The sequence below is a fragment of the Poromitra crassiceps genome, assembly GCF_964638095.1.
Source record: "Poromitra crassiceps genome assembly, chromosome: 25".
NCBI classification, from domain to species: Eukaryota; Metazoa; Chordata; class Actinopteri; order Beryciformes; family Melamphaidae; genus Poromitra; species Poromitra crassiceps.
Genome location: NC_139649.1, coordinates 17,247,917 through 17,275,416, shown reverse-complemented (window position 1 = coordinate 17,275,416; position 27,500 = coordinate 17,247,917). Strand labels below are relative to the sequence as shown.

The window sequence follows — 27,500 nt, the reverse complement described above, 5'->3', positions numbered from 1 at the left end:
GGGATGGGGTGATTTGTGCCAAAAGGCCTGGGTTAAGTTGTGCCAGTGCAGTTGCAGTTGATTTAGTGAAATTTTATTTCATTTTGTTCTTAAATGTTTAAATAGACCTTGTTGAAGAATATTGCAGTATTGGCAAATGTAGCCTGGCTCTGTGATAGTTGATTTTGTTCATTTTGAACATAATTTTTATTTCTGAAAATGTTAAATATGTAGGTCAACTGCTGCTACCGTTTAGATTTGTTTAACCCTGTTATAGTACACTGGACTTTAGTGTTATCTTTATTTTGTCTTGCTTTGATATAGCATTACAGTATATGAGATGAAAATGTTCTGTTTTACTTCAGTAATCAATGGCACAATTTACCCCAACGTATTCTCTCCAAAGGCACAACTTACCCCGCACCGGGGGCAAGTTGTGCCAAGAGACCACTTTTTTAAGAATAGCCATATTTTTTTAACAGTTTATTTAAGATCCAAAAGGAGTGTTCCCAGTGGTGCACAACATCCTGAAATATATTTACATATTGTAGTTGGAGGCATTACTGTCATGCCCTCACTTTAAAGACACCTCAAGTAAAAAGTGGCACAACTCACCCCACTCTCCCCTACAGTAAACCTTTCAATAATCATGAGATTAACGGGAGAAGTTACCAGCAAGAGAAAGGGTTAAAAATAGGGAGACTCCCGTGGATATTGGGAGTCCGAGACATGGGCAGTTAGCCAGCCGCTTCTTTTCACCTGACAGAGGAAGCTTCACCGGAAGGACATAGCACGTGGGAGGTTCACGCTATTCCAACCAGTTCCCCTCCCTCTGAACAGGCGCCCTTAACGACCAGAGGAGGAACCACATTAGCAATCAGGATATTGCATGTTTTTGGTGAAGGGGGTTCCTATATGAAGGAAAACCCCGGGAGGCACGGGGAGAACATGCAAACTCCACACAGAAAGGCCCTTTTGACGACCCCGCCAGGGCGGTGGGCACTCGAGGACATGCGGACGGCCACGCATTCCTTCAGCGTTCACAGCGTCCCAGGTGGGAATCGAACCCAGGACCTTCGAGCTGTGAGGCGACAGCGCTTACCACTGCACCACCGTACCCCCAGAAGAAGCATTTTGCAACATGCAGCATGTCACATGTCACATGACATTTCTACACTCAGCTCCTGCATGTCTAGGCAGCAGCTCTTTGATTACGCTTCAAACATCTGCAGTCAGTGATCACGTATACAGCAGCTGTATGGTACCACATACATGTCAGGTATCACATACATACCATGACAGCTTGTCATTAACACCTAATGATGGATATCAAATTGTCAGCCTCCTGAAGTTCCTTGGTAACACCTTTATGATTTGTGAAGCGTTTTCTGAAGATTTTTTTTTAAATTGCATATTAAGCTTCAAAAATCTTAAAAGTGGTCCTCATTAATTTGTGAATATTATTTTGCTGAACACAAAATGTGCCGCTTCATAAACCTTTGTTCACTCACCACAGACCTTATTTCAGACATTTAACCAAAATCCCCACACAAAAAGCCCATTCACTTCAAGATGAGGCAACCCATCTAACGATTAACTGTACTTCCAGTTACAATGTAACTTCCTGGTTGGCCTACAAAAATACGCCATCACTGCAGCACTCTATTCACCTTATTCACCACGCCCACTTTTTCTCTCTTCCGCGTTCAACGCAAACGTATTTGTTCTTCCGGTTCAGCGCTAGTTGCCTTCTGTGGCTAATATTAGCCACTAGTTAGTTATGTTATATGGCAGTAAAATGCCACTGAATGACCAAATTGATATAACTTTTAACCATTTCGAGTAACACTGTTTCCATACGGATCACCAGCGTTAGTTTGTTGTTTATAACGTGGCTATATTCATAACGTTTCTATCTCGGATGCGTTATTTCGGATCGCACATAGGTTACGCCTCGAATCGCACGCAACCTATGTGGGTTTCAGGACGCAACAGCCTCGACTCCACTAACGTCATCTTAAGAGCACAATATTCCTGGAATGCAAGTTTAACTAAACAGTTACATGTCCTCTGCATTCTACATAAAATTAAGATATTACGGGTTGTTTTATTTTGTATGTTACATACGTATTGGCCAAGATATGTTAGTTTATGGGGGAGTAATTTTGCCACTTTAGGAGCGGAGTGTGCGCGGCCATTTTGCCTGCGGGGTTTTTGGCAAGTCAAAACGGAAATACTATTACGAAATGACGTAATGCGGAAGCGTCCATGTGTGGGCAAAGAATAAGGTGAATTGGAAACAACGCAGAATGCTCCTCTGGGTTTAAGAACAAGAAGACATGAAGGCTGAATATGAAACTACACGACTTCATAAGATGTGAATTAGCATTAGCATTAGCATAGTTCATTAGTCTCCACTCTCAGCCAACTACTTTCCAGGCTTTCCCTCTGCAGTGGCTTTTCCCTCTGTTTGGGTATGCTCAGGTTTTCCACCGGCTCCTCTTGGGGGGACGGAGCAAAAGTGCAACAGCAGTTGAGGACTTGTAGATCTATATTTGGGAAGGCACGTCGTTTTAAGTGCTTAGGGGAGAGGGAAAGGAATCAAGCCACGCCCCCTCCAGTCACCTTTCCTACCAATATGTTTGGATATTTGTACGTCATCTGATTTGCGCCAAAGATCTTACATGCTAATAGCTTGTTCCACTGCAACATCATGGCTGCAGCGCTGTTGTCAAACAAGCAGAAGAACTTCGATTCTTGCCTTCAATAGTCTTTGTCTCCGATACAGCGGAGGTTACGCCAGAAACAGTATGGCCTCTGTAAAACGGTAGTTTGGAAGCCACAACATTGGTTTATTATCAACAATGGGCCAACAGATTTCAAAGCTGATGGGCTTAATGGATGGAACGTTACCGAACTGGTAAACAGTTAACTTGAAATGGTCATTTTGGTCAGGTTGAGCCTGGCGAACCTAGTAGCTAACGGACGTAGCTAACGCAGCTAATGCTAGCTATTTATATCAGTATTTATATCAGTCTTGACATGACGTATGACTATAGCATTCCATTGAGTCATTATGTCATCAACCCTTTTTAGCAACAGCTTATTTTTTGAACTGAGCACAAAATGAGGTTATTTGTCCAAAAAATACTTTGTGAAAAGTGTGGTTAATCAACAGGCAGGTCATGACTCATGAACACATGAACAAAACTTAAAGCAGCTACGAGCAAGATTTTCCATTGTTATTAAACAGTATAATTATAATATTGATGCATCACATCTTACCTATAATAGTAGCTGAGACCAAAGCCGTGTGAATCGGAGATTGCTCTCTTGATGATTATAGAGTCTGTGTCTGTCTACTAACCTCGCGTCACCAGGCTCTCTCTCTCTATCTGTCTACCGGCAGGCCGGATAAACCCGGAAGTGAAACGAAAGGGTTTACGGCAGCTGCCTGCCTTCAACCCTTTCGCTCTGCCTAGCAACAGACCATAAACACGGAGAACGCCATGCAGGGGCTTGCTACTCTCGCGAACATCTCTCGTTATATTCTAACAGTTTGTTTGGAAGTAATTTTGTTATTTTGTGGTTATGGCCGAACCGTTTCATTTCACTTCCTGATCTGCCCCGGCCGCAGACAGACTAATCGTCAGGACAACACTGGCCGATTCACTCAGGGTTCAAGCGGGACTACTCGGCGTTGGTCTCGTCTGCTATTACAGGTAAGATGTGATGCTCGTAGCTGCTTTAAAGACCCCCTAAAGTCAAAGTAAGAGACATGTTTTTCTTCTTGTTCCTTCAGTTGGATGTTTGAACGTCTGTGCAGAGTTTGACCCAAGAAGCTGTTTTCACAATTATCTGCTGAAAGTGGAAAGTTTCTCTGAGCTCACTGAAAACGCCGTTTTCAACGAGCATGCTTCATGACATCACATACTGGAGCCAATCCCTGTGCATTATTCAGCAGTTAGTGCCTTTGTTTCTATGCTGTGATTGGCTAGTTATGTTCTAGATAAACCTGATTGGTTGCTTTGGAATTTCTTATGAGGCAGAAGGAGGGGGAAGTTATTTTAAGGAATTTAACCAGATAATAAAAAAGAATGGTGGGAAAAACCATCAGACTCAAATTATTATTCAAAGTAGAGTCCTTTATATGCATCTTAAAACATATAACTTTAGGGGTCTTTAAAAATGACAAAATACACTTGGAGGGGTGCTTTAAAGACGTTAAACCTCGATAGACTGCCTGTCTGCTCAATAAAAGTGTCTTTGGTTTTTCTGAGGTCTAGAGCAGTAGGTTCTTCCAGAGAGGTAAAAAAAAAAAAAAGACTGAGCAAATCAATGAGTGAATCAATGATCATCAGAAATGCGCGAGGACAGGAAGTTGCTGAGTGTGAAAAAAGGAGAGAAAAAGGAAACACCGCAAAGGTTAAACGTCATCCTTCGATGAGAACAGGTATAATTTATGCACCTCCCCACAAAACTGCTGCTGAAAAAAAAACTCTGTGTGTGTGTGTGTGTGAATTTGTATGATAATGCATTTCTCAATTGTTGAATTCTTTTTTCATTTGTAATCAATTATTTGTTAATTAGCCTATTGCAGACAGACCCTCACTTTTAGTTTCTGATTTCCGTGTCGTGCTGATGGACAGCTCCTTCTATAGTCAAAATAAAAAATGCTCCGAGAACACATTAACACATTAATAAACATTGTTTATGGTCGGATGCGGGCCGCAGACATTTTTTTTTGATTTTCAAGTGGGCTCTGGAGTCAGAAAAGGTTGGGACCCGCTGGGTTACAGGATCTGATCTATGAAACCCTTATATAGCCAACACCTATTACTCAATCTGTGAATGTGTCAATGGGGATCCAGTTGGGTTAGAATGGCTCCATCTTATCTAAAGGGTAAAACATTCACGTCATAATCCAATATGTGTGGTGGCCTGTGAAAACCCTTCACATGGTAAAAATCTGACATGCAATTTTTTTTTAAATCTTTTCATATATTAGAAACTCTCCCCTATATATCACTTTTTGAATGACTGAGATAGCTCTCTCAGATCAAAAGTTATGAGTATGTTAATCTGTTATGTGTCTAAAGGGCTCTCTCAGATCAAAAGTTATGAGTATGTTAATCTGCTATGTGTCTAAAGGGCTCTCTCAGATCAAAAGTTATGAGTATGTTAATCTGTTATGTGTCTAAAGGGAAAATGTGATCAAATTGGCTGCAAACATTCCACATCATTCCTTTTACTCCAGTGGCATTCCACCAAAACCACGAATAAACGCTTGGAGGTGAAAGTAACCAAATCACAACAAATGTGAAAATCCCTGCAGCCTACTTTGACTGACTAGTGACCTGCCCCCACACCCACATCATGTTGTTGTGGAAAGAGCTTATGGTCGCAGCACACAGCAGCTGACAATCAACCCACGAGACGGCCATCAACACGGCCAAGCAGCTGTCAGCTCAACAGCCACAAACTGAAGAAAGCTTTCAAAATGAAGGAAATGTGACAAAGTGAAACTTATAATGGCCCGTTGTTGTACTTAGTGCTTATCTGCAAACTGTCAAACAAAGAAGCTGTGACCCTAAGTAACCCTAACCCTTACAGATGCTGTGACCCTAAGTAACCCTTACAGATGCTGTGACCCTAAGTAACCCTTACAGATGCTGTGACCCTAAGTAACCCTTACAGATGCTGTGACCCTAAGTAACCCTTACAGATGCTGTGACCCTAAGTAACCCTTACAGATGCTGTGACCCTAAGTAACCCTAACCCTTACAGATGATGTGACCCTAAGTAACCCTAACCCTTACAGATGCTGTGGCCCTAAGTAACCCTAACCCTCACAGATGCTGTGACCCTAAGTAACCCTTACAGATGCTGTGACCCTAAGTAACCCTAACCCTTACAGATGCTGTGGCCCTAAGTAACCCTAACCCTCACAGATGCTGTGACCCTAAGTAACCCTAACAGATGCTGTGACCCTAAGTAACCCTAACCCTTACAGATGCTGTGGCCCTAAGTAACCCTAACCCTTACAGATGCTGTGGCCCTAAGTAACCCTAACCCTTACAGATGCTGTGACCCTAAGTAACCCTAACCCTTACAGATGCTGTGACCCTAAGTAACCCTAACCCTTACAGATGCTGTGACCCTAAGTAACCCTTACAGATGCTGTGACCCTAAGTAACCCTAACCCTTACAGATGCTGTGACCCTAAGTAACCCTTACAGATGCTGTGACCCTAAGTAACCCTAACCCTTACAGATGCTGTGACCCTAAGTAACCCTTACAGATGCTGTGGCCCTAAGTAACCCTAACCCTTACAGATGCTGTGACCCTAAGTAACCCTAACCCTTACAGATGCTGTGGCCCTAAGTAACCCTAACCCTTACAGATGCTGTGACCCTAAGTAACCCTTACAGATGCTGTGACCCTAAGTAACCCTAACCCTTACAGATGCTGTGACCCTAAGTAACCCTAACCCTTACAGATGCTGTGACCCTAAGTAACCCTTACAGATGCTGTGACCCTAAGTAACCCTAACCCTTAAGGGGCGTTCACACCGAGATATTTATTCGCTCTGTTGCTTGATTCAACCCTTTGGAATCGCTCTGTCGCTCTGTTTAAATCGCTCATCAACAGGCACACGAAATGACGGACATGTGGGGGATATAACGTTACGCAATGTCATGCTGTTTGTCCACTACGAGCCACCGTCATTGTTTACAAGCTAAGCCTATCAGCATGCTCCTAATGCGAGCTGCATACCGGTAGTACAGACTTCACTTCATGTCAGCTGTCAGCCTGTCAATGCGATTTGTTCCCACACAATAAACCAGCGGTTTGTTCCAAGCCAGTGTGATCCTTGACTCGCTCTCACACGGCAGCCAATCAGCATTGAACAGCGAGCGACTGATGCCAGCGTATTTTCGCTCGAGTTGGAATATTTCATCTTGAGCGACGAGCGTATTTTCTCCCTATCGCTCTGTCTCTGCCGCTCGGACGCCCAGCGATTATTCTCCCAGGCGAATATACGCTCAATCGCTCGTTTGCATTGACTTTGTATGTAAACTCGACGCCAGCGACTAACTTTAATAGGTCGGTGTGAACGCAGCTTTACAGATGCTGTGACCCTAAGTAACCCTAACCCTTACAGATACTGTGACCCTAAGTAACCCTTATAGATGATGTGACCCTAAGTAACCCTTACAGATGCTGTGACCCTAAGTAACCCTAACAGATGCTGTGACCCTAAGTAACCCTTACAGAAGCTGTGACCCTAAGTAACCCTTACAGATGCTGTGACCCTAAGTAACCCTTACAGATGCTGTGACCCTAAGTGACCCTAACCCTTACAGATGCTGTGACCCTAAGTAACCCTTACAGATGCTGTGACCCTAAGTAACCCTAACCCTTACAGATGCTGTGACCCTAAGTAACCCTAACCCTAACCCTGTGACGAGCTGTAGAACTGTGTGGAGAAATAAAGCATGACATTCTGATTGTTTATTGTCATTATATGCAGGGTGTGATTTGAACCGTACTGGTATCAAGAATGACCCTTATGATGATCCTGATATTGATTTCAACCGTATCGCCCAGCCCCAGCATACCCTGTTTGTTCTGCTCTGTTCTCTGTTCTCCCCCTGTTCTGTTTCTCTCTCGCCCCTTCTCCCCCGATTCTCTCCCCCTGCCCTCTCTCCCCCATTCTCTCCCCTCTCCCTAATATAAGATTGTTCAATCTTGTTTATTGATAGTGCGTAGCTAGACTCTCTAAAGCCCTCTGAGACATCCTTGTGAGTTAGGGCTATACAAATACATTTGACTTGACTTGATTTGACGGGGGGGGGATCTCCCTCTCTCTCTTGTAATAATTCTGGTGTGGATATGTTTTATCCCTGCCTCTGGTCAGACTCAATTCCTGCACTCAATTTAGGAAGACAAGCTATTTCAAAAAGATGTCCCCCGATAATGTGAGAACAGTCATTAGTGGAAACCTCATGAAGTGTCTGAAGCCGGAAGCTACAGTCATCGCCGTTTTGATGTGTCCAAAGCCGAGCGCAGGAGGGAGAGGGCTCCCTCCCTGAGGAGCAGAGAGCAGCCGAGGCAGAGCGCACGAGCAGCACTCATCACCGCAACGCCTTCTCATTACCACTAGTGGACCCATGGGAGTTAGACCCCCCTGAGTTAGACCGCCCCCTGGAAGTTAGACCCCCCCTGAGTTAGACCGCCCCCTGGAAGTTAGACCCCCCCCTCGTCTGGAACAACACAGTGATGTCCAAAGCCTCCACTCATCGTCTTCTTTATCTGTGGTGTTTTATGGCAGTTAGCATCATTTTTGTTGCATTACCGCCTCCTTCTGGATTTATCCATCCACTGTTTCCCTACATTCTGTCCCTCTACTTCTTCTTTCGTGGCTTCATTCATTTCCGGGTTTTGCCGCAGGAAAAACTGCAGCAAGGCTCCGATTGGCTGGGCTGTAACGCAAGTCCGGCTCTCTTCGTGCATTGATGCATCATTCAAAATGTCCCGCCCCACGCAAGGGCGCGGGAAGCTGGGTGCGGTGGGTGCTGCAGCACCCCCTGGTGGCAAGAGATGTAATTTTTTTTTTTTTTTTTACAGTGCACCTGAACGCAACATGCAAAATACCCGCTGAATAAGTGTCCAAATGTTCATGTAATTCTGGCCAATACTCCACTTCTGTTATAACATTTCAGTCTGGAAAATATAATCTTTATGACTAAAAGGCTAAATGAATAGCTTAGAAAATGAATAGCCCCGGGGGCCCATGGTACTATTAATCCGGCCCTGGATATATGGGAGGAATAGCAGGTAGGCTATCACTGTCCCTGATTCCTGAGGGTAAATTGAGTAATGCTGCAGAGAAGAGAAGACACTGAATAATGACATCACAACAGTATAATCCTAATGTTAATTTAAAATTAAATATTCCTCTAAATATGGGTAAAAGTCCAAAAAGGGTGGGAGAGAGAATGAGGATTCCAACACAGCAGTGGGAGCAAGTGGTGACATGGAGGTGAGTGAGAAAAGGTGACTGAATAATGACACAACAGTCTAATCTTAATGTTAATATTCCTCTAATCTGGCGACAAAGTGGCCAAACATTTTTTGGCGGCGACCCTGTGGGCGCCGGCAGCCGTCCCCCCCAATGTTGAATCGGTGGCTACGGCCTTGCAGCACCCCCTACCTAAAAGTACTTCCAGCGCCACTGGCCCCACGAGTTGCGTCACGCAAATAAGGAGGTCCATGGTTGGTCAAATATTTCTGTCACGCTTTGTTTTGGTCTTGGGAGGGGGAGGGGGGGGGGGGGTGGTCCTTAACTACTTGTCAAGAGTTGTGCCCCAGACGTAGATATACCAGAAGTAGATATACCAGACGTAGATATGACGTAGATATACCAGACGTAGATATGACGTAGATATCTCGGTTTGGGCGAGCAGCTCCAATTTGCGCTGCAGTCTCACGGGCACAGAAAACATGAATCCAAAGGTCCTAACAGTAGCCTAGGCTATTTGTTTATGACAACACATTGTGCTATATGGCATGTTGTGCTGCACACACAGAGCTGAATTAAACAGGATGGCATGAAGTGTATTGGCACATCTGGCTGACATTACTGAAGGGAGCGCTGCGGGATTGAATCACGCTAAATGTTAAACTGGCATTTAACCTTTTGTTTTGTTAGATCCCATAGGTTATGTGACCACGCTCGATGCAATCTACTGTGGGTAGGCCACTGACTATCCATAAGTACCTCATACAACCCCACGTAAAAAAAATAACTATCCCTTTAAGTACAAGTTTAATAATTGTTTTAATTAATTATTTGAGAAATGTTACTGTAAAAGGTGTCAGACATACCCAATATAATTCATAGTCTACCTAGCTGTGGCTCTGATTTATCTTCACAATTAAAAATGATTCAAACACACCCCCACCCCCCTAATATTTTCCACAAATTGCACCCTGATTGTATGTATATATCCTGTATAGTAGTTCAATTTGGTCAATTTCCCATGCTCTTCTACCATGTTTTTCAAACAGAGTAAAACACACCACTTGCTACTGAATGTGTCAGAGGACTTTCTCACCATATGGAAAAGCTTTGTATACCAGCACAGGTGCATCACTATCTTGTAATATCAGCTAGCACTATAATGGGAAGCAGCAAAACAGACATTTATTTATATGTCACAGGTTATTTATCTGAACATGTCACAGGTTATTCGATAACACGTCCTTTATCTTCTATTCATTCATTTGTTTTGTTCAGTGTGTGGTGGTGTGTTTGGTGGAGTCTGTTACAGCACACACTCACACACTCACACACACACACACACACACACACACACACACACACACACACACACACACACACACACACACACACACACACACACAACACACTGCTCTGTCTGTTGTGTTACAGCACACACTGCTCTGTCTGTTGTAATGTCTGTTTGTGAAGCGATGATGAAACCTCTCGTCACTGGATGTAAAAAGCAGTTAACTTCAACACCAACCCCCCCCCTGAGCTCAGAGAGGCTGCACTGTGTGAAGAGCAACCCAGAAACCGAGGGTGAGAGACATGAGAGAGAGGAGGGGGAGAGAGAGAGGAGGGGGACAGGGAGAGGGAGAGGGGGTAGAGGGAGAGAGAGGGATAGTGGGGGAGAGGGAGGAGAGAGGGGGAGAGGGGGGAGAGGAGAGAGATGGGGAGAGGGCGAGAGGGGGAGAGAGAGGGGGAGTAGTGGGGGAGAGGGAGGAGAGGGGTGTAGAGGGAGAGAGAGGGAGAGGAGAGAGGGGGAGGGGGAGAGAGAGAGGGAGAGTGGTGGAGAGGGAGGAGAGAGGGGGGAGAGAGGGAAGAGAGAGAGAGGAGAGAAGAGAGAGAGAGAGGGAGTTGGGTTTCCATCCAAATGTATCGCAAAATTTTATTGGATTCAGAAAAGAAAATGCAAAATTATGCGCGTTTCAGCCACGAGCGCTCTGTGAATATTGGGAGTTGGTGAACAGGAGGCGTCACCACTCGACATGATGAATCTGTTTCCACTGCACTTAGTCGCATTTACCTTTTATCCATACACCAACTTTTCCACCTCCCTCAAGAGTCAAAACTTTTTTTACTATATTTTTCTCCAGATTTTGCAACGTTTCCACTCAGGTTTTTTAAAGCACAAATTGAAAATGTGCATTAAACAGGTGGAGAGAGCGAGAGAGAGAGAGAGAGAGAGAGAGAGAGAGAGAAGGGACAAGTCTGACTGTTTTATCTCTGATGAGGATATTCCCTGTACACTAACCCAAGTGTGCGACTGTGCGCACGCACACGCACACACACACACACACACACACACACACACACACACACACACACACACACACACACACACACCCTCTTTGCTCAAATGCAAATGCTTGCCAATAAATCTGTTTATTTTGGAGGCATGCTTCTGTTGAATTATAAATGACCATATGGGAAGACTGTTATGAGGGGTGAGGAGGAGGAGGAGTAGAAGGAGAGGAGGAGAGGAGGAGAGGAGAGGAGGAGGGGGACATGGATGGAGGCAGATGCTTGTAAATGGGAAACACTCGCTGCGCTTTGCCTCAACCCCTAACCTGTCAGAGGTAATCAGACAGGATGAATGAGAAGAGAAGAGGAGATGAGAGGAGGAGAGGAGAGGAGAGAGGAGGAGAGAAGAGGAGAGGAGAAGACAGGAGAGGTTTGAGTTTGGCAGATGGCCGTAGGAAAAAGTGTGTTAACACACAACACACAACTCAAATCAGCCCATGCCAAACTGAGAGAGAGAGAGAGAGAGGAGAGACAAGTGAGGGGGAGTGAACATAGTGAACATAGTGAACTGTAGGAAGTGTTCCTGTACCTTTGATGACCAAATGTCACAAGGAGAGAAAGATGACTGCAAGGAGAGCAGGGTTAGGGGAATTGACAGAATTACCGTCCTCACAAATAATAATACAAATGTGTGTGTGTGTGTGTGTGTGTGTGTGTGTGTGTGTGTGTGTGTGCAACCTGTCACTCCCAACTAATTTTAGGACCCCTTGGCCTCATTTTCTAACACACTGGGTACCACTTTCTAAAGCCCAATTTATGCTTCATCTGCACTTTTGAAACGGTCGCCGACAGAAATGAGGACTTGAGTCGACACTTTCAAGTGTCGGCGAGCAGTGTCTGCTACCTGGTGAAATGTCTAGTGTCGCTGACTACGTCATAGTATCGCGCAAGTCTGATTGGCTATATAGACGGCACGTGCTTGACTTCCTTGTTTTAAAAAACGATTTCAGACGGCAGCCCGTCTTTATTGTCACACAACACACTACAACACATGCACGGAGGGCCACAACACACACATGCTGACGGTGGCCGGTGAAATTTGTCCTCTGCATTTAACCCATCCTGGCTTTGTCCTTTCCTCCGGGGGGCAGGCCAGGAGCAATGGTCGCTTTCTCGTACAGCGCCCGGGGACCAACTTCGGATGTTGTCGTCACTGGTCGGATGACGATGACGATCTGATCTTCTGCATGTTTTTAATGGGGGGGGGGGGGGGGGGGGGTTATATACGGAGGAACCCCCTGGGGGAGCACGGGGAGAACATGCAAACTCCACACAGAGAGAAAGGCCCTTACGACGAGATACCCCACCTGGGCAGTAGGCACTGAAGATATGGGGGGGAACACAACCACAGCGCTCACAGTGTCCCAGGCGAGAATCGAACTCAGGACCTTCTGACTGCGAGGCGACAGCTCTACCACTGAGCCACCGTGCCCCCGTGTTTTGGTTGGGGTCCACCAGCTAGTTTTCGCTGGATTGAAATGAATGAACGTGTCCCCGCTATTTTTATCAGCCTGTCCTTGGTGTATGACTTCGTGAAAATCACAAAGAACGTCCAACGACCAATTCCCAGAGAGAGAGGAGGTGAGTTGTGTGGTTGTGTGCTGTTTATATGCGGATGCTGCCAAGTACGTTACATCTTGCCTCCGAGGTGGTTTCACTGTGCATTTCGTTCCCTCTCTTCTCTTGGCTGTCTGCACTGATAGCGTTCGAGTGTCACGTGACCGTTGAACCGAGGCGAACGTCCTCTGAAGTATAAATGCAACACCATGAGCCACACTTTCTTTTTCGTCTGCGACCATGTGCTGAGCGACACTTTCTAATAAGTATAAATGAAGCTTAACACACTGGGTACCACTTTCTAACAGGGCCCACAGTAGTTTGGGGGATATCAGGTTATCTTGGCTCAATTGTTGAGTATCTATGGGACCAATGACATAATCATGATCCCACACAAATCACAGGAATTGAACGAGGGGTGCGCCTTCTTCCAAGCTTTGTCTGGGGGGGAAGGCCCACAGTCCCAGACTTTGAAAACCACCTGGTTAGACAATGGTCCTGTTCAAATCAAGAGTTCTCCGGCACAGAATGAAAACAGCGGTTCCTAATGTGGAGACGCCCAGAGAGGAGGGAGATCAAGCCTGTGGTATTATATTAGCTGTGTCAGCTTTGATATATGTCCAATATCAACAGATTGTAAAAGAATAAGATTATTAACCCATTGATACCTGATGCAGCATTTGCGTGTATATCGCTCATTTGTGTGTGTATCCCCTTAAAGGGATACACACACAAATGCTGCATCAGGTATCAATGGGTTAACCTGCTGATGTATTTTACTTTTCTCTCTCTCGTCTTCTCACTGTCCCGGTCGTTGCTCCACCCCCTCTGCTGATCTGGGGAGAGTTGTAGACTAGCACATGCTTCCTCTGATACATGTGTAGTCTAGCACATGCTTCCTCCACTTCTTTTCACCTGACAGCGAGGAATTCGGAAGGCAGGACGTAACGCGTGGGTGGATCACGCTATCCCCCCCCCAGTTCCCCTCCTCTTGAGACGAGTCTGTTTCTTCAGAGGGCAACTACAGTTCACCTGCCTGAGAAACAACGAGAGGAAAGCTTTGAGCCCAGTTGAAAGCTCTCTCCACACTACACTGTTGTAATACAGACGGCGACCCCCGGGGGACTTTCAAACATTTTGCCAAGAAAACGAGGCTTTGTACAATCACAGCGAGCAAGATGGACAGTTTCCATTACCGGCCCTTGTAATTAAAGGATTTATACTAATAGCAAATTTATCATAATTCCTGTTGGCTATCAAGTCCCTGACAGGCTATTTCATTTCAGCACAATGTTTCATTTTAAAGCCTTCAGGTTAGTGCAGTGTCTTTGCCTTGACATCGAAACCCCTGTAATGAGATGTACACACACACACACACACACACACACACACACACGCGCGCGCGCGCGCACGCACGCACGCACACACACACACACACACACAGCGCATACACAGCACACACACAGACACACACACACACACACACTTGTCAAATGTGAAATAGAGAGCAAAAGTCCCTCCCAGCCTCGGCGCCACGAGCGGGCACTAGGGGGCAGTGGAGGCCCACTGTGCCCGCCCACTTCCATAAGAGGGAATTCGAAGTTTTCAAATTCTGTCATCGCCCGCCGGCGGGAGGCCGCGGCGCATACTAGCCTATATGCCTATTTAAGTATATGTTCGTTTTAGCCATGTTGAGAGAGTGGTTGTTAACTGGCTCAAAAACAACAGGTTCACAGCAAAGAGTTGAGAATGACGCCACAGTTGCCACTACTTCTACTGAGGGCTCGGAGGTGCTTCCTGCGCCCCCCGGGTCATGCAGCAACATCCAGCCGGGTTGACAGTGCTGCTGCTGCTGAGCCTGGTCCTGACAGGCTCACCACGCCGCGGCCGGTCGCAGATGATTTAGGGGCCTAAACAGGTTAGTCTCCAGACATTCCCCATCATGATGTTTGGGACAAAGAACGTAACAGTAGATGACTTTAGGCAGCAGAAAGGGGAGGAGAAAATAAAAAGCAAATGTTGATCTTTTCCAACCATTAGGCTACGTCTAATAGCACCGCAAATAGCCCTCTCCACTTCCTCGTCGGGGAGTGAGAAAGAGAGAGACACATACGGGGCATACTGTCAGCCTATAATGTTACTACCCAGCTCAACTTAACTGCCTCATCTCCTAGTAATAACCAGTAACCTAGGCCTAGCTAATGCAAAAGTTAACTGTTGAAAATCCGATGTCTGGTGTTGTCCCTCTCGCCATCAAGCAGACAGTGACGGAAGCATGTGTCTTTATGTGCGCCAAGGGGAAAATGATGGACTAAATTGGTGGGATTCAATGTATATAATATAGAAATGAATAAAAAATAGCTGATTAATAAAATGTGTGCTGGTGGAACGAAATTCAACTTAAAATAGAGCAGCATCACTGCTGCCTGCCTGCCTGTCTGTCTGCCTGCCTGCCTGCCTGCCTGTCTGTCTGCCTGTCTGTTTGCCTGTCTGACTGTCTGTCTGTCTGTCTGTCTGTCTGTCTGTCTGTCTGTCTGTCTGTCTGTCTGTCTGTCTGTCTGTCTGTCTGCCTGCCTGCCTGCCTGTCTGTCTGTCTGTCTGTCTGTCTGTCTGTGTGCCTGTCTGTCTGCCTGTCTGTTTGCCTGTCTGTCTGTTTGCCTGTCTGTCTGTCTGTCTGTCTGTCTGTCTGTCTGTCTGTCTGTCTGTCTGTCTGTCTGTCTGTCTGAGCAGTGGCATTTAGAAACTAGAAATTGTGGATCTCCTCGCCGTTGGTCTCATTTTGCTGATGTAGGGAAGATGTGAGGCATCATTATTACAATGTATTCACTACATTTCAAAATACTTTCTACTCAATTCTGCAAATTCCTCCGTGATGCCGTCATGACAGAAAGTATAGGGCCCGACCTTCATGCTGCCATCATTCTACTCGTCACTGGGCCTAAATCCTGACGCAGTGTGACAGATGGCCAATCAGAAGCCGATTTGACACAGAGCCATTGCTTAGCTTTGATTCGATTGGCTCACGGTCAGAGAGCATGGTGTCTTGCTCAAGGACACTTGGGCAGGACTTGAGCTTGCCAACACGTTTGCAGGTTTGGATGCTGGCATGCTGGCTTTGTTTGAAGGAAGCTCTCCTCACTCAGTGCACCTGCTGCTGCAGCATATGTTTGATTACAAGTCTCAGCCCAGCATGCGGCCACAAGCTCCCACACAACGCAGCATCTGATGCTACAAACGTTTCCTGTGTATCAAGCTTTTTTTCTCGCCTTGACAAAACAAGAAAAATAATGACGAAACTGTCTTCTGTTTCACTGGCTGTTGTCTTACTCTAGTGCTAAAACTAGCTCAAACGACTCTCTAGTTCAGTGGTTAGGGTACTTGTAAACAAGGGGTCGTGAGTTCGATCCTCACTAGTGCCTGTGCTTCCAGTTACCGGAATTTCCCCAAGGGGCTCATTAGAGTGCTAGCCTATATCTTAAATAAACGGTTGATTCAAGGTGTGTGAGATACACTGGTAGCTTTGAAATCCTTCACTTGCAAGCTAACTAAGACCAAACACAGAAACCAAACTACTAAACGCCATTATTAACTCCAGTCAGGCTGTGCAGTGAAAGGAGGAAAGTATCTGTGGACCGAAGTTGATCTAAGTGTCAACTCAACACAAGATGAACCAAACCGCTGCAACACATTCCAAACTGATCACGTGTCTCAGTATGTATACTCAGAGTGCCAAAGTCACACCCACTTCCATGGGGCCTACAAGGGAGTTGATTTCCCATTCATTTACCCGTTGACATTGTGGAAAATCCTCATAAGAATCATAAAAGCAATTCAGCTAAGTTCAGAATCAAGAGAGACCATAAAACATTTCACTCTGACCAAAACTAAAAACTAAAATGAATAAATAAATACATACATAGGGTACATACATACATACGGTACATACATACATACATACATACATACATATATACATACAATTGTATGTACGGTATATGTTTTGTTTGTTGCGGTAGCATGTTAGCTGATAGCCTATTGTAGTTTGTCGCGTGCCTTTTGTCCAGTCGCATTGTCACAGAGCCCTCACACACCCAAAGCCGACAGAGCTGCATTGCCTGGGCTATCTCAAGAGAACAGACCTGAGCCCTGTACCACGAAGCTCGATTAGTGGTTTAGCGAGGTAACTTCAGGTTTAACCCTGGTTTGGCCGTGCTACAAAGCTAGTTAACTTCTTACCGACATATATTTCCATAGCAACTTATGCTTCACACTTAACCTGGTCCGCAGCAGGTTAAGTTGCAAGGATAAGATTAGACCTTAAATACACCGCCCACGAACCAATCGAATCAGCAGTTTGGAAAAATGGCCAACCCCTTTCTGGACGAGTTTCCCATCGAGGAAGGAGCAAGAAAATCCGTATGTATAGACCATTTAGGCTCAATGAATAATAATGATCTCATGATGTGTTTAGTCGCACTGATTGAATAATTCCTATAGGCTATCAATAAAAAAAAGAATGATAATAAAATAAAAAAAGGCTTCTGAACTGAATCGACACGGTATGTGCGGGCATAGATTTCATTTATAAAAAATAGCCTATTTTGTGGTCGCATATATAGGCTATTGTAGGCAGAGTCGTATATCTCCATATTTCATATAATGATGCTGGAAATATGAAGTTCAATCACATCATACAGGCCAAAAGCAACACAGTTGCAGCTGCAAAATGCGAGAGTAGCCTAGATATGAATCATCTGTGTGCAGGCGATCCCATAGGCTATTCTAGCATGTATGACTAGTATGTAGGCTACTTGAGAGCACAAAAATGAATATATAAAAACATATTCCAAAGTGGTAAGTAGGGCTTAATTTAAATGTAGTCTGCAACAAGTGCAAGGCTTTAGTCCTTGATTAATTCAACAGGAGCCTTTTTTTTTCTTTTTTCTTTTTCTTTTTCATTTGAATGCAATGTATTTTTCATATGGGGACCATATGAATGGTGACTCGCTGTTTCCAGAGAGCTGATTGGTAAGCAGGTGGGTCTTTCAGGGGTTTTGATCTTATCCTCTGAACTTAACCTGCTACAAAGCAGGTTAGCCGTAGAGCATAAGTTGCTATGGTGATCTATCTCAATTAACTCGTTAAAGGAGAATTTCGGTTTTTTTGAACCTGGAGCCATTTCCTGGCATTAATTATGAATTGGCCACTCACCTAGCGATGTCTGCAGCGTTTCTGGGCGTCCTAGCGTTGTTTTGAGATCAATATCGTCCAAGTCAGTGTAAAATGGAGTTGATTTGGGGCCAAGTGGTAGCCTGTATTTCCTGCATCTAAATAGCTATTTTTCTTCCCGTTTTCACCACATATCGCCATAATCAGATCCGTCAACATCCAGCCGAGTGTTATTTCACCCCAGGCTGTTTCCTGGACTGCACACGGATCAAATTACCTCAAACGTGATCTAGGTCACCAAGTCTCGTGAAGTCCCGCGATACTTTCCTGTCGACTGGCCAAATACAGGCAGGACGCTTTGCGGTCGTGGTTTTAGCGTAACCTATGTGGGGTTTGGCGTAACCTATGTGGGGTTTGGCATAACCTTCGTTATTTCGAATCCCACATAGGTTACGCCAAACCCCACATAGGTTACGCTAAAACCACGACCGCAAAGCGTCCTGCCTGTATTTGGCCAGTCGACAGGAAAGTATCGCGGGACTTCACGAGACTTGGTGACCTAGATCACGTTTGAGGTAATTTGATCCGTGTGCAGTCCAGGAAACAGCCTGGGGTGAAATAACACTCGGCTGGATGTTGACGGATCTGATTATGGCGATATGTGGTGAAAACGGAAAGAAAAATAGCTATTTAGATGCAGGAAATACAGGCTACCACTTGGCCCCAAATCAACTCCATTTTACACTGACTTGGACGATATTGATCTCAAAACAACGCTAGGACGCCCAGAAACGCTGCAGACATCGCTAGGTGAGTGGCCAATTCATAATTAATGCCAGGAAATGGCTCCAGGTTAAAAAAAACCGAAATTCTCCTTTAACTAGCGTCGTGGTACAGCAAAACTAGAGTTAAACCTGAAGTTACCTCGCTAAGCCAGTAATCTTGTTTCGTGGTACAGGCTACTGGTGACTGACCGTCCCTATCTGAAGAGAACAGACAAGGTGAGTGACCGTCCCTCAGTTGATAACACCCTTGCTATCCTTCTTCTTTCACATGTTGCAGACCCATTGGTGCTAGTTTCAACTCCTCGACACAAGCAGGATTATTGTTATTGAGAAAATTGATCAGCCTGACCCTAACAACAACAACATCAACAACAATAATGTTTGTGTGTGTGTGTGTGTGTGTGTGTGTGTGTGTGTGTGTGTGTGTGTGTGTGTGTGCCTGTCCATGTGCGTTTCTACTTTCAAAGCACTATAATGTTGAAACCAAACCAGCCCATTGCAAACCAACCTAAATCAATCCACAGCAACACAAAGCATATTTAAACCACACCAACCTAAACTAAACTACACCAACTGCCAAGACAACTGAACTGACGCTAAGCTAATGTAGTGCTGCATTACTGACGAGCCAGCAGCGCTGCACTAACGCCTGTATCAGTACTCACAAGCGATGATGTTGCCATAGCAGCGCTGCACTAACGCCTGTATCAGTACTCACAAGCGATGATGTTGCCATAGCAGCGCTGCACTAACGCCTGTATCAGTACTCACAAGCGATGATGTTGCCATAGCGATTCTTGTTGCGGTTCTCGTCCTTCTTGGCAGTTTCCCAGGGCGCGGTCTGTCCCTCCGCCAGGCCCTTAACACACACACACACACACACACACACACACACACACACACACACACACACACACACACACACACACGCACACACACACACACAGTTAGATACATGCCCAGAGCTTTATAGAAAGGGTGACATGAATATTAATGGGAGGGTAATCAGCTCTAGTTTGTGACAGGATGGACTCCCTCTGCCATGTGGGGCGGTGAGGGCGCTATGGCTGAAAGAAAGAAAGAAAGAAAGAAAGAAAGAAAGAAAGAAAGAAAGAAAGAAAGAAAGAAAGAAAGAAAGAAAGAAAGCATCAGTCAGAGACCTTTAATATTAGAGACACCCCACTCCAGGCTCCTCCAATTGTAAGAAATTGAACTCTTCCGGTCTCCTAAATGGGCTTGTGAGCTTGTGATTGGCTATCTGTCAAAGGTATGAAACTTCATTGGCTGGTCTCCTAAGGGGGCGTGGCAGTGGTGAAACCTCCATGGCACAGATACAGGAAGCGACAAGAAGTTCTCTGACTAAGCTTCCCTTCCCTTCCCACTCATGGTCTAAAATATAGAAATAACCCGATAATAAACATAATACTATATAAATATAATATAATAAATACCGTAGCTAAGACAATGGTCTTTTTCTATGCTGTCACTTTCTGTTGTCTTCCCAGCCTGTATAGAAAAAACATGCTTTTGGATGAATGAATAGCTAATTTACATAATGAGAAATTATATTATTTAAAATTTGACTTGTGCTCCAGAGCATTTGGAAAAGAAATACGCAGATCGCAGAACATATCTGATAGGCTATTTAATTCAATGGGTGGCAATGCTATCAAAGTAATACTGACATTTCGCTTATCAACTAATCCAGAGCAATAGTAGAACTTGAGGAAACTCAGAACCTCCAACAACGCCAAATAATTCTCCATCACTTAGCGGTTTATGTTTGTTTATCTTTAGCTGTTTTCACACATACAGACAGGGAAATTACCTGTAAATCAAGACTGGCTATTTCCCGGAATTTCCCTTCACACCTGAGGGATCACATGTGTGAAAACAGCAGCGAAAGTACCTGTATTTGAGGGGGGTCGGGGGGGGAACTGCAGAGCGGGTGGGGATGACGTGTGCACTTGGATGGGGAATCGTCCTTATTTTATCCCTATCATATCAATCGTGGTCATTAGGGACAGTTCGTCAATAGAATCATAGACATGCAAGGCGGGCATCATGCACGTGACAAAATTAGGCAAAGCACACAAACTGCTCGACTTGCACTATAAGCTGTCAGACAATTTAACATTATAGGCTACCATAAATTGCATGGCATTCACTGCACGCTAGGGCTGTCCCAAACGATTATTTTCTTAACGATTAATCTAACGATTATTTTTTCGATTAGTCGATTAATCGAACGATTACTTTTTATTTTATTATTTTATTATATAACAATACATTTACCCAAAACAAATAAATAACCAACAACTTCTCAATTTCAGTATTTTATTTAACGATCTGATTCTCGTTTGGGGAAAAACTATTCCACTGCTTTGCTTCCTCAAAAGAGAGAGAGAGAGATAATAATATAATACTGTAGGGACATATTTAAAATGAGTCTAAGTCTAATTTCCATGTCTGTTATTATGATATGATCATATGAATTATTATTATTAATATTAATCTTATTATTATGATAGTGCCTGCCTATTTGTCAGTTGTCTGCTCTCATCACGAAAATACTGGACCACCTGACACATAGATTACATTGAGCATCATCATGATTCATCACTGTATGTATGAACCCTTTCCCTAAACTGAGGAGGATCAGTATTTTTACAGGACATGGATTTATTTAATCACTGGAGTAATGTGCAGCTAACTCAGCCAAATGTATGTTTGCATCAGTGTGGGGGTAAGGAAATAAATAATACAAACGATTTACAGACTAACAGTCACAGACTGTAACAATGGTCTGTAACGTTAGTTTTGATCTCATCTTACATGGCCGTGAACGCAAACAGAAGAATGTAAACAGCCTGCGTGAACGATTAGATTAATGATCGATACTCACATTTCTCAAACAAATTATTATATCAACCATGTCGGTTCTAGTGTAAAAAAATATTCAGAAAAAGTTTAGACAATTTTCACGACGATCAGCTGTTACTGGGAAACGAATCTACCAAAAGTGCATCACTCATGGAGCACAACCTCCTTCAGCAGCGCATGAGGAGGTATGCCTGCTGGCAGGGAAAACATATAGGCCTACCGCGCGCGAGTCTAATTGATTATTTGAGTTAATAATAATGTAGGCTATGAAGTAATCTACTTTACTTTTCATTTAAATATATATATAAACATATGCCTTGTGTTATTTCAGGATAGCAGTGTGGATAAAGAGAAGCATTAGTGTAGACAGAAGAGTTCAATTCTGCCCGTTTTTCCAATAGGCTATTGTTTCATGTTAATTTTGGATGATTTAATATTGGCTGTAAGGTAATTTAACTGTTGCACGCTGCGCTGTGCAGCAGGCATGGGGAGGAGGAGGTAGGGCAGAGGAGACGAGAAGATAATTTTCGCCAGTTTGCTTTGATGTGCGCGAATGATTAGATGATGCACGCTGGAACGTTAAGCAACGTGTGTACACCTCGCCCCTTGAGAGAAGGACCGGCAAATGACTTGACACGTTTCACACTTGAGTCGCTCTGCCAGCCTACCGGTCCTGTCACTACCTAGGAGGTAGTAAAAGATCAGCGATTGTGGGGGCGCGCTTATACCAGAAAACAACTTTCACACATGAAGGCATTACACCGCTTTCTGGTCATTTCCCGGTATAAAGCGCATGTGTGAAAACGGCTTTTGTCTTCTGGGTGGGATTGTCTGAGAAACCTGAATGAAACTGTGTTCAGCAGCCGACTCAGAAGGACTGGCCGTCGGATTTTCCCAGCAGCACTCGAGGGCAGCATAACAGAGTTCTGTTATAATGGCAGAAGCCACCAAAGTGTAATGACGTGATCTTTGGGCCAAGCTTGACCGGTTCCAGCCAAATCAGTGGATAGCTCTTAGCGGTCCACTGCTAACTAATAAACAACAGCACCTCCTACTGGGCTGAGAGGGAACCTGGCATGCCAATGTCACTGCTGGCATGATTAAACTACTAGTAGCGACAAGAACACAATACTGAAAGTGCAAAGTCAACGGGAGAGCTGAGAAGAGCCAAGCTAACCCTAACCCTAACCCTCTAACCCTAACCCTAACCTAACCCTAACCCTACTAACCCTAACCCTCTAACCCTAACCCTACTAACCCTCAAGCTTAGGAGAGTTTCTTACTGATTTGTTCAGAAATATCTTTCTTTATTTCTTTTGTGAGAGCAATTTTTGTTCCATTAGGCAGGCAGGCCAGTAAGTTTCCACTAGACTTTCTTTCTTTCTTTCTTTCTTTCTTTCTTTCTTTCTTTCTTTCTTTCTTTCTTTCTTTCTTTCTTTCTTTCTTTCTTTCTTTCTTTCTTTCTTTCTTTCTTTCTGTCCTTTGTTGGAGAACAGAAGAAGACAGACTGTCCTTCCTCCCTGCTGGGATATTGGCCCATGTGACGAGCCTTACAAACACAGCAAGGACAAAGAGTGTGTTTGCGTGTGCGTGCCTGTGTGTGTGTGTGTGTGTGTGTGTGTGTGTTTGTGATCACTCGTATAAGCCTGTGTAAAGCAACCAAACCCCAAATCTCACAGGTCGCCATATGGACACTAGACTATTTTAGAACACCACATTAGAACAGACTGGGAGAGGTCACGCACACGCACGCACACACACACACACACACAGCTCACGTGCACACACACACACAGCTCACGTGCACACATACACGCACACACACAGCTCACGTGCACACACACACACACACACACACACACACACACACACACACACACACACAGATATCTACCATACAAATGCAGTGTGACAGATAAACAGTCACATGAATGTATCGCTCAGTCAAGCAGAAAATGAATTCCTTACTGGATGTAGCTGATATGGACTCGCCATGGCTTTTAGGAACACAAAACAAGGCAGAACAATGTGTTCATTCCACCACAGGACAGACTCGATGTTCTCTGAGATTAGATGGAGAAAAGGCTGCATGTCGGTATCATCGACAAAAGTGTTGGAAAATAGAAAAATAACGGCATAACGTTATCTGAAAAAAATCCAATATTCCGTCTCTCCGTCTGTCTGTCTATCTAACTATATAACATGTTAATAAGACAGATTCATTTCAAAAGACTAAGCTGAAAAGTGGCTTTTATTTGAGATAATACCTGTGTAGGAGGTTTATGAGTGTGTGTGTGTGTGTGTGTGTGTGTGTGTGTGTGTGTGTGTGTGTGTGTGTGTGTGTGTGTGTGTGTGTGTGTGTGTGTGTGTGTGTGTGTGTGTGTGTGAGAGTGTGAGTGAGTGAGAGAGTGTGTGTGCACAAGGCGTGGGCTGGCTCCCCTTTTGCAACCGCCCAAAAGAAGACATTCTTAATCAAAATCCTCTCATCTGAATTCTGCCGCTTTGCCAGCTTTTTGGGATTATTAATATTCGATATGAAACAGAGGACGTGGGTGAGAGAGAGAGAGAGAGGGAGAGAGAGAGAGAGAGAGAGAGAGAGAATTAGACACAGAATTCAGACTCAGCCTTCCCCCACGTTCTCTCTCTCCCCCCCCCCTCTCTCGCTCTCTCTCTCTTTCTAGCTCTGTTGTGTCAGTGAGTGGGTACTTCAGTTCTACTCTGGCCAGTTGCAGATTAAAATGAGTAAAATATGCAAATTACAAATTTTAACACCAATCTTAAACATTATAAATGGCACTTTTGCTCCATCTCCACGGGTAGTTATGAAACATCCAGTTTTACATGATGGAATATGATGTTGTTGTTTGAGCCTTTTTGAATCAGGGTTTATTTTACACAAGGTCCTTGAAAGGATGCACCTCCGCAGTGGTTTGTTAGTGGTGCTAAAAACCCAACAGCCATGAAGTTTCAAGCATAAAGTGACATGTTTGTAGTTGTCTTTATGACAAAGTTTTATTCTTATGTCATTTGAACATATCCATTTTCCATGCATTAGTGGTTCTCTGTCATTGCTTGATTTGTACCTCTCTCTCACACATACTGTACACACACACGTACGCACACGCACACATACACACACACACACACGCGCGTGCATGCGCGCACGCACACGCACGCACACACACACACACACACACACACACACACACACACACACACACAGAATAAATCACATTTGCTCTCCCCTGAAACGTATCAGTGGGTATAAACCAAAATGACAGGGAGCAAATGAAAATATAACATACGGCATCACGGAGGGGCCATTTCCACACGCATGCAGAGTAATAGAAAATATTCATTCTTATGAGTGGGGGGGGGGGGGGGAGAGATGGATGCTTTCTCTCCTCTCCATCCTTTCATTCATTATCGTTCACTTCAAATGAAGGAGGGATGTGGAGGAGAAGGGAGGACAGGGGGGATTGAGTCAGGAAGAGAGGGAATGAATGTCAAATAAAATGTATACATTAAATATGTGCAGACCAGGGCATAGCATACGTCTCATTTCTGTATCAATTGTAAACCAAACATCTGCCTTTTACCTTTTTGGTTTGGGCTAAGAAAGCAAATACGTTAAATGGAACTTACAGGTGAAATGTAGACTTTGTGAAAGGCACGTGTTGACGGCCTCCATCCACACTGTCCACAACAGCCTTACTTTCCATGTTTGCACACAACCAACCAAACGCTTTAAAGAGCCAGAAACACAACCAACCAAACGCTTTAAAGAGCCAGAGACACTGGGCGGCCTCCGGCCCGGCCCGGCGTTTTCAGTCGGAGTGACAGTCACTCAACGCGCGCACATGTGTGTGTGTGTGTCTGTGTGTGCGTGTGTGTGTGTGAGTGAGTGTGTGTATGTGTCTGTGAGTGTGTCTGTGTGTGTGTGTGTGTGTGTGTGTCTGTGCATGCGTGCGTGTGTGTGTGCGCTTGTATGCGTGTGTTGTGTGTGTTTGTGTTTGTGCGTGTGTGTGTGTGAGTGAGTGTGTGTATGTGTCTGTGAGTGTGTCTGTGTGTGTGTGTGTGTGTGTGTCTGTGCATGCGTGCGTGTGTGTGTGCGCTTGTATGCGTGTGTTGTGTGTGTTTGTGTTTGTGTGTGTGTGTGTGTGTGCTCTGCCCACCTCGTACTCCTCCTTGAAGCCATAGCCCTGGCCACACTTCATCTGGGTGATGTGTTGGAGGAGATCGGCCACTCTGATAGCTGGCTGGAACTGACCTGCAGAGAGAGAGAGAGAGAGGGAGAGAGAGAGAGAGAGCGAGAGAGAGAGAGAGCGGGAGAGAGAGGGAGAAAGACAGAGAGAAAGAGGGAGAGATATTCATCAAAAATATGAATGCGCTCAGACACACAGCCAGAGATGGGAAAAGTACACACATTCTTTACTTAAATAACCAATTAACCTACTGTTTAATCTACTAAACTAAAGTACCGTAAATTCCGGACTATAAGGCGCACCGGTGTATAAGCCGCACCTTCAAAGTTGACTATTTTTTTCTTATATAAGCCGCACCGGACTATAAGCCGCGGGTGTTTTAATGGTATTTTTTTTTTTTTTTTGTGTTTTAATGTTTAATTACCATATGTAATGCTCCCATTTATTAACATTTCAACAAAACAACATAACACAACACCACCTGTGTTGTTATTTACAGTGCACACAGTGTCATACAGTGTCATACAGTGTCATACAGTGTGGTGAAAAGAGGGCAAGAGAGGAAATTAAAACAGAAGTGGATTTATAGTTAGAAAGAGTGCTAAAAAAGAGAGATTTTTTTTTTTTTTTTTGAAAAAATCCATAGATAAGCCGCACCGTTATATAAGCCGCAGGGGCCAAAAAAGGCCAAAAAACGGGAAAAAAGGTGCGGCTTATAGTCCGGAATTTACGGTAAGCTACTAAAAGTAACTAGCCTAACTGTAAGTCACTCTGACTCTACAAAAACCCGAGAAACTAACTTATTAACTCTACTCATGAAACAGAACCGTCTCTCTAACAAACTCTCTGTAGCTGACTGACTAGCTAAGTATATATGACTAAGTTGCTGACTATGAAATTAACTAAGTAACTCTGTTGTTGACATAACAGACACACAAACTAACTAACCAACTAAGTAAATGCCTAACTAACTAAGTAAGTAGTACGCGAGACTAAACAGTGTTTACATACCACTTTGGTAGGAGAGCTCCACAGACTCACAGCCTCCATAGGGAAAACTCTGCAGGGTGAGAGAGGGCTGGGCAAGTGAGGGCGTGCTGCTGCTGTCTGTGAACACATATCAGAGAGAGAGAGAAACAGAGAGAGACAGAAAGAGAGGGAGAGAGACAGAGAGACAGAGAGGGAGAGAGACAGAGAGAGACAGAGAGAGAGACAGAGATACAGAGAGGGAGAGAGACAGAGAGAGAGGGAGAGAGACAGAGAGAGAGACAGAGAGACAGAGAGAGAGACAGAGAGACAGAGAGGGAGAGAGACAGAGAGAGAGGGAGAGAGACAGAGAGAGAGACAGAGATACAGAGAGGGAGAGAGACAGAGAGAGAGGGAGAGAGACAGAGAGAGAGACAGAGATACAGAGAGGGAGAGAGACAGAGAGAGAGGGAGAGAGACAGAGAGACAGAGAGGGAGAGAGACAGAGAGAGACAGAGAGGGAGAGAGACAGAGAGGGAAACATCTATAATGAGAGAGATAATTTTTCTAAAACTGTCTGCA

The 27,500-nt window shown here is 44.5% G+C and overlaps 1 protein-coding gene across 1 annotated transcript in view; it reads right to left on the bottom strand.

Annotated features, from left to right (window-relative positions):
• Positions 1-27,500, bottom strand: part of ptprt (protein tyrosine phosphatase receptor type T) — a gene marked incomplete at its 3' end in the record, with an annotated part of 413,231 nt that overhangs the window by 64,618 nt on the left and 321,113 nt on the right. The window contains exons 21-23 of the mRNA XM_083660558.1: positions 26,964-27,059; positions 25,923-26,017; positions 19,636-19,723 (exon numbers count right to left, since the gene is read on the bottom strand). Of these exons, the coding sequence (XP_083516684.1) occupies positions 19,636-19,723; positions 25,923-26,017; positions 26,964-27,059 (279 nt within the window). The remainder of the gene's footprint in view (positions 1-19,635; positions 19,724-25,922; positions 26,018-26,963; positions 27,060-27,500) is intronic.